A 17,385-nucleotide genomic window follows, 5' to 3' on the forward strand; every position below is an offset into this window, starting at 1 on the left:
TATTGCACCTCTAATTCAAAATGGCTTCAGCTGTTGGGTGAAGATGAAGCAATAATTAGACTTTCAAAGGATCCTGCTCATTGGACTGAAGATGGTGCATTTATTCAAGCTTTACACATGGCAAAGGGACTTTCAGTAGTCAATGACAGAGCAGAGAGAGGAGTTGCTCTCAGTCTAATCCCGGATTTTAACAAACTCTCAACTGAAGATGAGTACCAACTTCAGTTTCTTTTGCAAGTTGTTACTGAACACAGGAAACTGTTGAATCCAAATTCCAACAAGAACAATATTGTCGATTCTTCTTTGTTTAAACCTTCTTTGTTACTCCAGGGGTCAAGGGGCTCTATCTTTTACCACCCTTGGGCAGTGCCGATGTGGTTTAGATGCTTGAGCAGGTGTCGAGTAGCAATTGCATTGATTCGTCATCCAGTTCAAGCAGACCATGCACACCATTTGGCGCAGTTACAGATGGTGTGGTCTGTGGTTTGTTCCTCTATGCCACACTCACAGATTGCGGATGGAGCCATCCCCAATTTGTGCATGTTTGAGCGGAATAGTCTGACTCCAGTAGCCCAGCACGCAGGCGGTTGTGCCACACCCAGGCCTTCCTTGGCAAATTATGCATTCTGGTTGGATGGGGGCTGGTGTCGGAGATAAAACTTTAGAGCCTTGAGGAGTTCTTCTTCCTCTCTGAGCTCTATTTGTTGTCCTCCCAGGTAGCCGCGCTGATGGATTGGTTTTCAGCGGTTTTCATCAGGAGTTGTGCGTCACATACAAATGGGTGTCTCGATTTCAGTTGGCGAGGATGCTCGATTGCTCGCTCACAGACTTGTAGAGACTTGAGTGGAGCAAGTGGTTGGGGTTCGTAATGCCGAGAAAGAGACAGGATGGCTTCTTCGCGACAAAACTCAGCTGGTTGGTTGCCTGCAAGGACAGGGAAATTGTCCGATTGTGTACAATGTGTAGGTCGCAGACATCCTGTCACGATACGCAAGGCAATATGTAAAATATTGTCGATAATATCGCTTCTTGCATTACTGACCAGAATTACATTTTGAAATGAATATCGTTACCAGTGTTCCCTCTAAGGTGCAAAAATTAAGAAAAAAAAACGAAATTTTGTAGACGGTTTCGTGGTCACAAAAAAGGTTGTAAAATCAAGATTTGGTCAAATGCGTTTTTTCTAAATAACTGCTTTTCTACTCAAGATAGATGCATTCAATGTTCAGAAAGCAGATAGAAAACCATGTTTTCTGCATCTTTTAACACAAAAACCGTATCTCTAGCTCAAGTGGTTTTCGAGATACGCAGATTTGGTATTTCGAGAGAGGGCACAGAACTTTAGGGGGGGAGGGCCACCTCTAAATCAACTTCAAATTTAAAAAAAATTTGCAAGAGTTATTTTTTCTGACAACCTCACCATTTGAAAGGGTGTCCCATGCAAAATTCAAAAACTCAATTTTAAGAGCCACCCTACTCTGTACTCAACATAAGGACCTAACACCAGCTAACAAACTCAAGACTGCAGCAAGTTGAAAACGCAAAACACCGGGTGTACCAATAAAGAAAGAATGCCAGCGTCCTAAACAAATCAATCATGACGTCACACACACGAATCAGAAGAACGCAATTTCATTACAATAACCAACAAGCTTGAAAAGCCTGTTTCACAAAGGTATGTTGTTGGAAAAGGAAGAATCAGGCGCAATGCGATCTCAGACAGAACGGGATATGACAGCAAACTTTTGATCCAAAATTTGGTAACTGACATTGAAGAAAAATCAGTTTTTGCTGCATCGCTGGTAATGAGTTTAATGAACTCCTCTTCTGCATTCTCAGGAACATCTTCAACTCTGATGGTGAAAGGGCTTCTAGCAACGGAATGGCCCGTTTCGGTGAGTCCGATTCGGTGAGTCTGATCCCTTAACGGGGGATTTTTTTTTAAAATTATCGGGTACCGTAGCCTAATTATCATTGCCGTTTTAGGGTTAGGGGTTTGGGGTTAGAGGTTAGGAACTCACCGAATCGGACTCACCGAATCGGGCACACCGAATCGGACTCACCGAATAGTAGCAGATCCTTCTAGCAAGGGTAAAATCGCGATGCACTCTGTGGTGAGCTGCCCATTGTTAAGAGTTAACTTTCTAAGTTTCTAAACTAATGAAATTCTAAACTCTTCAGAAGGCCTCAGGTGACCCCAGGCAAATTGTCAGGCGACCCCAGTTAGGGTCGCGACCCACAGGTTAGGAACCGCTGCATAAAGCTCAATAACTAAGTATATGACTTTTATAATTATATATTATACTTATATTAGTTGTTTTACTTTACTTTTTATTTTAAATAATGTCTTGCAGTTTCAAGAATATACTGTAAGTAACCTTTCTTTTAATCCACCAAATGATAAATAGTTGTGCTGATAGTGAAACTATTCTTCATGGGTTGTTGTCCAAGCAAACAGGTAGATTTTATTCAAAAACAAAAGCCATCTTCTGCTGGAGATACTAAAAATCGTGATGCACCATCGAAAGAAATTTATTCAAATGAATCAAACCCACCTGCTTTGCCTGATTATGAAGAGCCTTTGCATCTGCAAATGTCAAAGACTGTTCTTGAACCTGGCTTAGGACGGGAAGATTGTAGCTCTTCTAAAGCAATGGCATCCAAAATAAAACGGCTAAGCACATCAATACTGCATGATCCAAGAATGACAAAAACTGTTAGTGAAACTGTAGAAATTCCAGAAAATAATTTAAGTGAGCAAGAAGAAAAGAGTGACTCTACTATTAGTGGTCAGTGCTTAGCTCCACAAACCACACAACCAAATTATGTAAAATCTCATGCAGTGGCGTCTTCCAATGAGCCTCTGGAGGAGAGTGCTGGTAACTTAACAGGCGAGGAGTTAGAAACTCAAGAATCTCTTACAGCTATCCCGGATTTCGCTGGTTCATTACAGCATGAGCATCATCATCACCATCAACCCCCTTTGTCAAAAGATGTTGATCATACTATGTCAAACTACAACGCTGTTCAGTCCAATGAAGATATGCACACTAGCAGTCAGCTTGAAGAGGACTCACAAGATATTGCAAATGTTAAATCTACAAGTTTATTGCCAAGTGCTGGTATTGTATCGAATATATCAACACCTACTTCTCCACAACCTCCAGATGTGGCACTGTCGAAAGAAAGAAATGAAAAAAATGACAACAGAAGGTTTCTTGCCATGATGAAGGTAGTGTGCTCAGCCACTGATTACAGTTCATTATATCACTTTGCAGCAAATGCAACAGCCATCCATTTGCAAAGAACAACTTGTTTTTCTTCAAAGTTTAGAGAAGTTTTGTTAACTTTAGTTTCAAATATGAAGTGTTTGAAGATATTAAACTTAAGTAAGAACAATGCTGGCCCTGTTGCATTCCGAGCCATCATGATGTCACTTATCAGGCATGATTGTGTCCATGAACTAGATATATCAGATAACATGTCAGATGCAGAGTGTGCTGGAATGGTGGGGAAACTTTTAGCCACCTCAAAAAGCTTACTAAAGTTAATTTTGTCAGGAAACCAACTTGGCAAAGAATCATTGTCACGAAGTTTGTCAGAATCTCTGAACGTCAATTGCACACTCGTTCACTTGAACATTTGCGGCTGTGGAGCATCCAATTTGCATGGTTTGTTTGAAGGCCTTAAAAATGCTTGCGTAAAAGGATTTTCATGTTTGAAGCACTTGGATATTTCAAACAATCACATCAATGACTTGTTCCAATTTGCTACTGATATGTCTTCAGTTTTAGAGCATGAAAACTGCAAGTTAAAGTACTTAAATGTTGAAAACACCGGTATGAGTTCACCCGGTTGGAAATCTATCCTCTCAAGCTTAAAAACAAATGTTTTACTCAGAGAACTTGTTGTTGGAGGATCTTACAATAAAGTTCAAAATCTTGTCGAACTTGCTGAGATATTGTTAGCTAGCAAATATATCATTCGACTTGATTTCAGTGGAATGAAAGTAGAGCAGAAATTGATTTCGGAAGAAACATGGTTTGAAGTTGTTAATCCTCCAACCATGTCATTGTTGTACTTGGATTTGAACAATTGCAGCTTAGAAGATGATTTTTTTACAAAATTAAGTGCTTTAGTTTCTGGAAAGTTTTGTAATGTACTTTCACTTGATATTTCAAACAATCACAACCTCACAGAGGCTGGGTTTTATAGCTTAGACCAACTTTTAACGGATAGTGGACAAAGTCAGTTGTATTCATTGCAACTAGCTGGACTAAGCTTAGATTTTTTGCCAACATTTTTCGGACGTTCTTTTCCTGCTTTGGCATCGATTTCTATAATTAAAGCTCGAATTTCTGCAGACTCATTTTCTGAGTTGTTTGGTTGTCCTCAAGTTTTGTGTGAGGTAATGTTGGATGGAATTAAAATGAGTGGAACTAACATGTTGGATGTGATATTTACAAACAACACTCACCATCATTTTACAAAAATTACTCTTCGAGGTTGTGCTCTCACTGATGCAGATTTGAGTTGCTTGGTAACTGCTCTGTATAGGCATGGGCCTCCCCTAGTGACTCTTTTGCACTTGGATCTCAGTGTAAACAGATTGTCTGCAGTTATTATTCAAAACGTTTTTGCTGCTTTATTATCAAATTCAAATCACTGTTTAGAAATTTTGGATTTGAGCAATAATGTAATTGAAGATGCTGCAGCTTGTGATGCCGCAAAGTGCATCCTGTCACCATCTTGTAAGTCAAATTTGAAGCATCTTAACTTTTCTTGTAATAAACTAACTCGTGTTGGTATTGAAGCCTTGGTCCAATCTGTTGCTGCGCACCCTGACGATAGAGGTCTTGTATCTCTTGATGTTAGTAACCAGAGCAACCCAGTGGGTGAAGAAGAGTTGGAATGTATTATTGAAACTTTAGCTACTTCTATTGGCATGGATGGAACATTACTGATGCCAGAAGATGTGAAGCAACCGATTCCCTTCCTTTCATCAAAGTTCAGCGTAAATCTGTCAGAGCTTGGCGGTTCTGCTGGACCTCGAACAAAAATGTTAGACAGCTTTGCCATCAAAACTGATTTCACTAAAGTTTGCAACACATCAGCCACAGTCACAGATTTCCTTCTTATTGGTGCTGGTCTTGACAGGATCCATCAAGGTGAGGCGTCTGGTGCTTCCAGCATTGATGCCGTTGTATTTACTGACGAAGAGTGGTCTTCAGTGGTCGGAGCTGGTTCTCCAGCTTGGTTAAAAATTGATGAAAAACGAAGAAAAAGTGTCTACATCAGTCGTCTTCCAGCATCTACTACCCTCCAGCGCCTTGAAGGATTATTAGAAATGGAAGCTGATTGTGACATCAGTGACAGTTATTTGGTTAAAGATCCTGTTCTTCAGAAACCTGCGGGAAGCGCATGGTTTCTGTTTGCAAACGAAAAGTCTGTTGAACAAGCCATGCAATGGTACGCTTACGGCGAAGCGCAGATGTACGGAACTCCGTTCTGCATCAGCGTACTTCCTGTGGTTGTTTCAGGTGAAAATACGCAAAAAGCCACAGAAATGGCAGAGAAAGAGAAGCTTGCTCATGAGAAACAACGTAAACAAACCGAAGACAACGATCGTGCGGTGATGGAAGAGAGTCAACAACTTGCAGAGGAAAGAGCCGCTTATCGAGAGGCACATCCTGCCTATCAAAATGGTCGAATTTGGTAGAAATGTTTGAGCAAAATTTCTCAGCATATCCTATTCTATATTTCAATAGCTAAAAAAGTTGTTATTTATTCATTTTATTATCACTTTCGTAAATATCTAAGTCAGTAAGCTTACGTTCAATGAAACTGTTGCCTTTTATTATTTACTTTAATGCTGTTTCCACTCATACAATTTGCCAAAGAACACTCACTGTTATTTTTTTATTCATGTTTATTGTTTAATCATCTAGATTCTAGAATACATATTAGTTGTTTCATACACCAACTATTCATTTCCTACTTTGTTCTTCCAATTCAGCTTCAGTGTTGTCAATAAGTTATAGTGAATATATTTTATTTGCCAGCCTATAGTTTTGTGTTATTGTTCAAGTTTGTATTTATTCAAAGTTTACAGTTTCATGGAGTTCATGTGTTTAGTATTTTTTTACAAAATGTAACTTGCATTTTTGAAACACTGTAAAACAAACTTTACCTCTCTAAGGCATCGTGTTTCTCCTAGTGCCACTGTGAACCACATTGTACATAGTAGCAATCTGACAGTTGCCGCTACCAAATAGGGCTGTTCGAAACAAAAACATTTCGTTTCATTTCGAAATCCAAGCCGTTTCGTTCTGCGTTCGAAATGTAAGCTACAAGAATTTGAAAAGTGCCAAAATGCATACTTTAAACTGAAATTGAATTCGCATCATGTTTTTTGAAGGATTGATATAATCGCAACTCACAGAGTGAGAAAATCTAAGCTAAACTACTCCTTTTTTTCTTCAAGTTATTATATTCGCCTCAGCCCGGTTTCCATTTTCCATTAGTGTTGCCCAATAAAGAATGTTATCCTCAATTTAGCATAATGGACCTTTTCCGCAGCTCTGTTCAATGAAGCGTGACGTAGAAAACAATCACGCTAGCTGCTTTATCAGCAAGCACCAAATTGTTTGTAAATACTTAATAACTTGTTTAGCAGTTAGTCAAAAATTGAAATCAACTTTAAAAAACAAAGAACTGAATGTTATATTTTTATTTATGCAAGTTACGTTTATAAGAAAAAGAGGCCAAGTGATACAATAAGCCACTTATTAATGGACTCTCGTAACTGCGCATAAGCCGTAGCGCTTGAAAGAACTGCTGGTAGTGTGTTGGTGTGAAAGCAAAATGCTTTTGGTCTACAATTCCGATAAACTTGGATTTCTTTCCTGCATTTCTGTGTCATACAATAGAAAGTGAGAATTAATGTCTTATTTGATGCAATAAGTAAGTTTTCGTTTAAAGCCTTTTTTTACTTGTTTACTTGTGAAAACAATGTATCACCAGAGGTGGGCAATAGGGCACCTGCTACTTTTAAAGCAGCGCGCTACCGCTACTTGGACAAAAATAGCGCGCGCTACCCGCTACCAATTTACAAAAGTAGCGCGCTACCGCTACTCGCTGTCTAAAATGACACTAGGTAACACTCTTCAAGTCCCTAGTGACGCAAAAATGACCTTGAAAACGAATGTTATTCGTTTACACTGTCATTTTAACGTCGTTATAGAAAACACATTCTAAGGAAAATTTTATTGTTACACATCTTTCAAAAAACAAGAGCATTTCAAAATGAGAGTCACAAGTTCTGCCCGCTTTGGCTTAAAGTGCAACTGCACGTTTGAATTAACATTGGCTAGAATCCATTGCCAAGACATCCGATACGGATTGAAAAACTCACTTCCTCACAATTGAGGCCCACAGCAAAGAAACCGACCTTTTTCCCACGCTCTCTAGCGCTTCTCTCTCACGCTACCTGGAAGTGGCAAACTCGTCTACGCCACCTAGTGATATGAAGTCACTTGTAGTCGAAGTTAGTGGAGACTAAACTAGACGAGATAGGCTTGGTTGCTAGTGAATGCGCAAATGTATAAGGCGTCTACAATGAAAACGCATCTTTCAGCCAGCATATTATACAAATTTAGTTGTTGATGCCTGTGTGCCAGGGGTGGTCTACGATGCCCATCGCCGAGACCTAGTTTCTTAGATTTTAACAGGCAAACTTGGTTATATCGAAAAGATTTTGTATTGTACAATAATGAGCTAATAACGTTTCAACATTCGTTGGGGCCAGGGCCTACGAGAGGAGGGTACGAAGTACCCTTGAGCGCCCAGGCCTGTGATTGTTGGGGGGGCCCGAAATTGTGATTTTATACTTTACGCGCAAAAATGTTGGTTTAAAACCATCCTAAACGAGTAAATTCAAGCATAAAAGTTGTTATTCTTTAGTTCAGGGGCGCCCATAATGTAGCAAAAGGGCCCGGAAAAAATAATTGAGTGCATTGCGCGCAAATTAGGGGCCCAAAGTGGTTATCTAACGCTTTACGTGCAAAAATGTTCTGTTGATAGCAACCTAAATTAAATGATAGCCTGAAAGTTGATTATTCTCCTGTTCAGGTGGGGAAGGGGCAGGGCCGGATTTATTAATAGGCTATGTAGGCTGAAGCCTAGGGCCTCAACGTCCAGGGGCCTCGAAATTCGGTTTCGAAGTTTGTAATTCTTTTGAAAACTTGACAATTTTAAACCCTACCTAAAGTATTATTGTGTATATATATCAAGCTTTTCGGAGTAGAAATTCTATACACAACTGGTTTCAACCACGTTGTATCCGGAAGATGTTGACCCGAAACATACTGATGAACTTCCACATTTTTATTTGTACGTGAGACAAACACAAAGCCAAGGGCTTACCGGTACAGAAAAGCAATCTATTTCCTTGTCTCATCATGGACACTTTTATGAAATTATGTGCAAGGAAAAAATTAGCACTGCCTTTCCTAATGTGAGAGCAATATTAAGACTGTTTCTAAGCTTAATGGTCACTAACTGCTCAGGAGAGAGATCTTTTTCAAGGCTCAAAAGCATCAAAAATAAACTGAGATCGACAATGTCTCAAGAAAGGTTGTCCGCACTGTGCATTCAGAGTGACAAACTTAAACAGATAAATTTTGATGAACTTTTGTATGATTTTGCTTTGACGAAAGCATCCCTGGACGAAAGCTAGAAAAAAAAAATGGTAGCCTAGTCTTACTCTATTTGATGGCTGTAACTATTTCTTATGTCCTCGTAAATAAACTTCACAATTATTGTAACGGTTGTTTGATCAAAGAAATTAAAAGCAAAACTGCCTTAACCAAATTTTTATTCTTTTAATTAAAAATTTGCACCCATAAATGTGGAAAATGAAAAGAACGAAGAGTTTAATGCAATCATATTTTTAACATCAAGCAATGACATGTGATGTTGTTTAGAGAGAAATTCTGAGCTCAAAAATAGAGAGGGGCCTCACAAATGGAATAGCCTAGGGCCTCTCATGGTCTAAATCCGGCCCTGGGCAAAGGGCAGTAAAAGCAGGGTTTAGAAAAACCCGGGCTTTTTTAAAAAAGTGAATAAAAAAATAACAGTTAACCTCTCAAGTACATGTAGCTCCACACAGAGTGAAATTTACATGCCTTTTGACTCTTTTTTATTTCTTTAAAAGTATTATTGACCCAAAAAGAATGTCTAAAAAGACATTACGAAAAGTAACTACGGACAAAGGCCAGTGTTTCGATCTTCCGATCTCTTCAGCGTAGTAAAGTAAAAGTAGAAAGTTGTCTTGAAGGGTTGGTCGAGATGATGATTTGAAACTTGTGTGATTGTTGTGCGACAATGAGACTGGATTTAAGTTTTAAATTTGGACCTCAGCGAAACGTAGTTTTATAGCCTACTAGAAGGTGTGATTCTTTTGAGAGAATTTGTGCTAAGGAATGGCAGGAATTTGTTAAAAATAAAAACTAGAAAAGAAGACAAGAATTTGCAACTGAGCTAGGACAAAACAATCAGATGATTGTTTTGTCCTAGCTCAGTTGCAAATTCTTGTCTTCTTTTCTAGTTTTTATTTTTAACAAATTCCTGCCATTCCTTAGCACAAATTCTCTCAAAAGAATCACACCTTCTAGTAGGCTATAAAACTACGTTTCGCTGAGGTCCAAATTTAAAACTTAAATCCAGTCTCATTGTCGCACAACAATCACACAAGTTTCAAATCATCATCTCGACCAACCCTTCAAGACAACTTTCTACTTTTACTTTACTACGCTGAAGAGATCGGAAGATCGAAACACTGGCCTTTGTCCGTAGTTACTTTTCGTAATGTCTTTTTAGACATTCTTTTTGGGTCAATAATACTTTTAAAGAAATAAAAAAGAGTCAAAAGGCATGTAAATTTCACTCTGTGTGGAGCTACATGTACTTGAGAGGTTAACTGTTATTTTTTTATTCACTTGTTGATTCATTTATACCAGTGTGTATCCTCTGGGGATCCTTCTCTTGTATCATGGGCCAATCCTATAGATGTTTGCTGGTACACCCCTTCATTTTCTTTGAATTTTTTAAAAAAGCCCAGGTGTTTTTGGGCTTTTTTGTGTTTTTTTAAAATTATTTGAAAAAAGTAGGTTCACGCTTACTTCACTTCAAAATGAATTTCGGAGTTAGAGCCGGAGTAAATACTTTCGGAGCAGGAGCGGAACCGGAGTAAAAAAAGTGACTTCGTTCACATCTTCTAGGCATGTGGTAAATGCAAAAGTTAATGAAGAAAGGTTATTGGTCAGATAATTTAGTTTGATTATGTTTTAACAAGATGTTGTGTTTGAGCCTTGGTATAGAGAGCTTGACTTGTTGTACCAGATAGGCTACATAGGCTATACCACTCAGCATGGCCACCTAAAGATCTCCAGGTGGCCATGCACTCAGTAACGTTAGCGGATTTAATATTGTTTATTAAACTCACAAAAAAAAAACTACTAAATCCAACGTTTTTGACACAACATAGTGTCCTCGTTAGGAATAATTATAGGCTACATCTAAGAGAAATATATAAATGAATTTGGAAATTTTACATTAAAGCTGTACAGTGTACAAGCGACACCTCTTAACAGCACCATCAACAACTGACACACAAATTCAATGCAGGATAGCCTACAAAAATTGGCGAGGAACAGATCACATGATATGCACAACACTAAATAATAGTTTTGTTGCAGCCTCATGCTATTATTACGCACAGATGTCCAATTCTGCAGTAAAATGTTGTATGGTGTGTAGGCTAATACGCCTAAGTAAATATCAGGCGTTTTGCCAAAGACAAAGGGGGCCCGGAATGACTCTTCGTAGCCTACCCTTAATGAAAATTTCTCTCAGAGGCCCTGGTTGGGGCAGATGGGGTTGTTTTGCTTCAGCACTTGGAACTTTGCTAACATTAACATGTTCGTATGTTCTATCTAAGATATACAATCATCAACAGTATCATAGCCGATGCGGCCTTTGATGAACTAGATGCTCAGTTCGTAAATTTTTCCAGTGTTCCCTTTGTCGCGCAGTGTCCCAAAGTGTTCTTGGTTGGCTGATTGATGTATTGAAATTGGATATAAATGTTGTTCTTTGTCTGCCACGAGCACGTTTCCCGAGAAGGCGGCCGCTTAGACAGAGATTTTCGAAATCTTCCTTTCTGATAATGTGACCGAGAAATTTGAGTTGCCTTTGAAAGATATACAATATAAACTTTACATTTATCTTTCGTAGTTACTGAATGTACTAGATAGGCTATCCGGTAGCCTAGGGGAAGGTTTGGTTAGTTGAGCCGGGTAACGGTTGATCCATCCGGTTTTATCGCAACGTCGTGCATGATTAGTCAACCGTTTCATAACGAAAATATGGAAAAACGTGAAGTCCATCAGCACATGTAGTTTTAGGGATTTTCTACAAGCAGAAAAATTGTGAAGCAGTTAAATGTAAAATGGTAGGTAAAAGTAGTTTTGAGAAAAATAAGAAATGTGTTATTTTTTCGTACGATGTTTCATCGTTGTCTTAATGGAAATACTGGGATAGGTGAGGGTAACTTACTCTTTGTTTTAGTAGTTCTCGTTACTTGATTAGCCAGTTGGTTGTTGGCAATTTTTCATGAATTTTGAAAATGGCGGCGATGTTAACAGTTGAGCCACTTACAATGTTCACGGTTGAGCCATGCCTTTATCATAAGGAATGTAGTTTATGAGCCGATGGTCCTTACGTACTGCCCTAATTTTGTTGTACCGTACTGTAATTGATGCGTAGAACTGGTGGCGTAGCCGGGGGCGGTCCACTGCCCCCCTTAAACTTCGATAAAAGTAATTCTTTCTGTAATGCGCCAGTTTGAGGGTAATTTTTTTAGCACTCCCCCCTTATATTTTTCTCGATAGCAACGCCACTGGTTGCTAATGTTCGTTTTCTTCACAAACCTCGCGAAATCGTTTCAGAAAGGTAAAAGCACCTTCGTGCAAAGTTTCCTATTCAATGATTCTCAGTGTTTTAGTAGTATAAATTTATGTTCGTTCAGTGTTCACTGTTCTTTCATTTTAAGACACTAGACACAATACACAGTTTAAACATTTTTTGATTGTTTATTTGCAAGATGTTCAAGAGAAGAGTTTATTATGTTTGATGCAGATTCAGCTCTCTTTTGGGATATCTTTTGGAAGTGAAATAATGGTGGATCAACCGTGAACAACGGGTGGCTCAACCGTGAAATTTGGGGTATCATTTGAGCCGGCTGAATTTCAATTATAAAATGCCGATAAATGATATAAATCGGGGTCAGTCGCAAACACAAACATGTTCACAAGAACCGCATCAGACTGAAATTTATCATGATGGATTCGAATTTTTGGTAAAGTTTGTCGTTAAAATTTTATTGCAGAAAAATCGATTTCTGGCTCAACTATCTAGACCTTCCCCTATGTAAAAATGATTTTGTCTGGTGATTGAAACTTTTTGCATGTTACCATGTTCCGTATAATCAAACAAAAAGCGTTCATTTTGATCATTTTGAACCTCACAGGAAATAGTAAGAGGCAATAAAAGGTGATTTTAATGAAAGGTAAATTATAAACTAAAGATATAGGAACAACATGACTTGATAATTTACCTTTCATTAAAATCACCTTTTATTGCCTCTTACTATTTCCTGTGAGGTAGGCCAGGGCAGGCGCGGATCTAGGAGTTTTTTTTGGGGGGGGCCAGAAAATTTGAAAATGAATTAAAAAGTAAGAAAAAGATAAAACAGATAGCCTATGAACAATCAGTGGCGTAGCCAGGAATTTGGGGGGTTTTGACGGCGTGTTCGCCAAAGACGACACCCAGCGGCGGGGGGTCTGGGGGACCTCCCCCAGAAAATTTTGAAAAATTACTTTGAATTTGGTGCATTCTGAGAGCATTTTCAACAAAAATATGGGTATAAATATTCCTGTAAAATGGTGCTGCCCGGTGGCATAGCAAAAGGATAAGATCATGTTTTCTTCGGCATTTTTTCGGTAGTGAAGCTAAGCATCTATGTTTTCTTGTTGCTAATTCCTGGCTGAGATGTTTGAATGTTTGGAATTGGCAAAACTCGCTCTTGTAAAGTTTCGCTTAAAATTAGGTACACTTTGTTTTAGAGACATGGAGACTGAAAGCATCATTCTCAATCTCGTGACGTCACACGCGTGCCAAAGGGGGGGTTGTAAGTCAGCTGTGGGACTAATATCAGCTGTTTAGAAGCATATCAAACCATTCAACAATTTCTCACAAAATTTCGGGGGGGGGCCCGGGCCCCTTGGGCCCCCCCCATAAATCCGCGCCTGGGCCAGGGGTATGCAACCTTTATAACAGGAGAGCCAGATATAAATAACTGGGTGAAACCTCGGCCGCACGTTTATTTAACATATGATTTCTAGTAGTTGCAGGCACAAAAAAGTAGTTCTTTTATTATTCATGTTATTCTTATGGCATTATTAGGGATTTCCTTGCAGAAATAATAAGTTAAGACGCATAAACGAGTTCAGTGAGAAGTTTGCAGCTGGCTTCTTTTTCCGACGGCCTTTTCCAAATTTACTTTAATGGAAGTGCTCGAAATTCGAAGTCTATTTTCCAGGTAGGCTATATTTGTCTGTCAGAACCGATCGATAGGGAGATTTCATGACGCCCATTTTGGAAAAAAAAAATTGTTCGCACAAATAACTTACGTTAAGCCAAAAAGAGCCACTTTTGAAGCAATGGATTTTTTCAAATGTGGAAAGTTATCTTGGTTGAGATTTTTTCCGTAAAAATCGCCAAGATTCATGTCTAAATACTTTGCTTTCAAATCCGTTTTCTTTTGAAGATCAATCAATCAATTCAAGTTGGATATCAACTGGTGCTTTGTCAATGTCTGTGTCGAATGGCGAAGAGAATATACCAAACAAATATTCATGAGATTTGAAGTCCTTGAAACGAGCCAAAAGTTAATATTCTTCTCAGGATGCATTCCATAGTGTCCCAATGTTAGAAAATGGAAAAGATTTCCTATCTGTAGCCTATGTGAGCTTTCCAAAGTCGTAAATTGTTCATAAAGCCTTTTATGTGACTATGCATTTTTACGTTTCAAATAATGAAACACAATGGATTAGCGGTGGCCGGTGGGAGATTTCTAAAATGGTTAAGAGAAGGTGTGAAATCTATAATAATCCACTCCAGAATGAATTGTTCACGCGTACCAGACTAAACTAAATTATAAACACGTTTCGCGGGCCCCACACAATTTAAAATTGGCACATCCTTGCGGGCCGCGCACCCCTGATGTAGGCCTATACCCAGGGTTGCATTCCTGGGGGGCTCGGGGGGGCCCAGCCCCCCGAAAAACGAAAAGGCTTGATGTAGGGGGGGCTCAGGGGGGGCTCGTTCAAGCTTCCATTTTTCAGCTTTTTTGGCTGAAAAACAACTTCTCGACTGAACAAGTAACACTTTAACAGCTTTCTCACAACAGAACTGCAAAAAAACACGAACATAAGTTGATAGCAATCGCCAATTATCACTTTTGTCGGAAACTCTCCAGACTGGGAATATCAACTTCGTAGTAGCTAATCGTCATGTCAAATGGCCTGTTAATTCTCTACTTCAAATAAAAAAAGCTATTCAAGAAGGAAAGTATTCGTTTGATGATGTTGTTAACTTGAGTCCCGGAAGTACAAAAAACTACTCCTTTAAAGGCACAACATTGGACCAGTTCAAAGCTCGACGTAGAGACTAGCCTTCTTTTGATCGTAATCGGTTTATTCAAGCTTTGGTTAACAACATTGGAAGCAGGATGGTGAACACCAACAATGAAAATTCTGTGAAGAGCTTGGAAATTATTGTACCAGAGTTATGGCCTGCTGCAGTCGAAGTTCCATGGCAAGAAGGGGAGCAGAGATTACGAAAAATAGAGGAGATCGATAAAGTTGCTCAAGAACGTATAGTACTAAACATGATTGCTATAAGTTCTGCTGAAGCCGAACGTGGATTTTCACAAATGAACTTGGTCATCACACAGCTACGATCACGGCTGACCATATCACTTGTTTCAGCATTGTTGTTCATCAGCATCAATGGACCACCTCCTCATTTATGGAATGGCACTGCGGCAACTCAGAAGTGGTTGCAGACTCATCGGTCGGCTGTGGATATTCAAGTTAAGCATTCTAAGCTGCCCACATTGAATGAACTCAGATCTCCGCAAAAACTGTTTGCTGGCTAAAATCAAGGACTGTCGTGGTGCTTATAACTTAGCTCATAAAACCAAAGACCTGGCAGACAGGCTGTTTGTTTTGTGTAATCTCGTTTGCACTAACTTGGAATATGCTTTTGCTGTAATTGGAGTTTTTTAAACTGTTCGTTAATAACTAAATGAGATTTTAGTGTAACTGTCACATTGGCAGCTTATTGGTTCTTATATAGCAAATCTGCAACCACAAGCGCTCATTTCAAGAATTGCATTTCCTTACTTTCCTATTGCAGTCAATGTTTTTGCAAGTGTGCTTAGGATTGGCTCATACAAATAAGTTTACAATTGAGTTAAGAGATTGGAATTAGCTCATGCAAATCGAGTTTCAAGTGTAGGCCTACTCAGTAAAAAAAAAGCAAAGGAGATTGCAGTGTAGCAACCAAGCCAAATTTCAAACTTATAATTTTATATCGGATTCAACCACGCTTTCACATTTTGTTGCTTCTACCTTTTTCTGTACTTCAAGCTATGTTTTAGCATGGGTTGTTTTTCGACATGATGTTCAGAAGTAAAAACATACTGAACAGTGTTTCCTTTTAAAAAAGGTAAACATTGTTGGCTAACCTACACCGATTACTTATACATACTTTGTCTATAACAACACAGCTAAGTGTTAGAGCCCCCCCAAAAAAAATTTTAGGAATGCACCCCTGCCTATACCATCTTGATAAGCATTCAGACACATAACAGACGGATATAGCGATATTGCCAGATATCATCTCAGAAAATGCTAATACAACAAAAACGGTCAGACCAGTGCAAGTAAGAAGTTTATTATTGAAATCTACGTAAAACTTCAGTCTAGAAACACTTGTTAAACCTTACTGACTCAGACAGTCAAATAAATCGACCTGGCTCCTGGTCTACAGGGCAAATACAACGAAAGAACTTGCAAAACCGATAGTCGCTGCGAGGTCTGACTACAAGTGACGTCATAATCCGCGTGTTGCGCAATGCAATCCGCCATGGCAGAAACGTGGCCAAAAATACAAGCGCGTGGAAAATCATCGTTTTGATAATTTTTATTGAGATAAATATAGCCTTAAAATGTAAGGGCGAAGTTGGTATTTATAGATTGAAACATGCTCTTTCAGATAAAGTGCGGTCAAAGTTATCGTGCAGTTGCACTTAGTCATACTAAAAGAAAAACCTGACTTGGCGATTTTCCACGTTCTTTGTGTTAAACGTGCTACCATAAAACGATTTTGAAAAAAGTTTGGTCCCATTGCGCTCTGACCACCATTGCGCGCGTGCTTTTGTCAGAGCTTTCAAAACCGGAATGGGCTTGAGCAGCGAAGCGTGCGATCATACAGTCTACGTCACCAGCGACTAGCAATCAGCTGATCGGGCAAGAGTTTTTACCGCATGAGTTTCAAATAGAAGATCATGTTCTGCAAACAGTAAATCAGCCTCTTTTACATAGATTCAACGTATTCAGGCCTTCAATAAATGTAAAAAAACACGTTTTTAAAGGCAAATTCCACAAAGTCATGTAAAACGATTTCAGTTAGGCAATTCAGAAGGCGTGGAGTAATCAGCATTTTTTACATGGATTCAACGCGTCCAGGCCTTGGATCAATCTGAAAATTCTTGGAACGCAACACTTCTGAACTTTTCAACCCAACGCGCGAAAAGACTTTTGATGATGCTACTGCTAGTCGCTGGTGACATAGCTTAATTCTCCAGCAGTTTTTCCACTTCTTGGTCATTTTGCAAAAAATAAATGAAACACTGGACTTTGCGCCTTGCCAGCGCCATTGAAAACAATTACTTTTTCAGTAATTTTTTATGAAATGTATTCTTGAGTGTTCAGTTTACGCATTTTAATGCTTAATTCCCGTTTGGAATTTTCATTTATTATGCCTTTAAGCACATCTTTTTCAACAGAGAAAAGTCTCTCCACCGCAGGAATGGGGGTGTTGTATTTAATGAACAGATGATTTAACTCAGTATTCGAAAAGCTCAAGGACTTGCTACTGTCCGAAAAAAAGGTGTCCACAATTGATGTTTCCTTCTGCACCGACGTTTCACGGGATGGCGCCAACACACCAAAAAATTCATCCTCGGAGTCGTGACTG

The 17,385-nt window shown here is 39.0% G+C and overlaps 1 protein-coding gene across 1 annotated transcript; it reads left to right on the forward strand.

Moving 5' to 3' along the window:
• The first annotated feature begins 2,360 nt into the window (after window positions 1-2,360).
• Window positions 2,361-6,910, forward strand: LOC145774345 (uncharacterized). The gene has a single exon (XM_082585572.1). The coding sequence runs from the start codon at window positions 2,435-2,437 to the stop codon at window positions 5,717-5,719; it is 3,285 nt and encodes a 1,094-aa protein (XP_082441698.1). The 5' UTR covers window positions 2,361-2,434; the 3' UTR covers window positions 5,720-6,910.
• The last annotated feature ends 10,475 nt before the right edge of the window (window positions 6,911-17,385 follow it).

Source organism: Aplidium turbinatum, chromosome 7 (assembly GCF_918807975.1).
Source record: "Aplidium turbinatum chromosome 7, kaAplTurb1.1, whole genome shotgun sequence".
Lineage (NCBI taxonomy): Eukaryota > Metazoa > Chordata > Ascidiacea > Aplousobranchia > Polyclinidae > Aplidium > Aplidium turbinatum.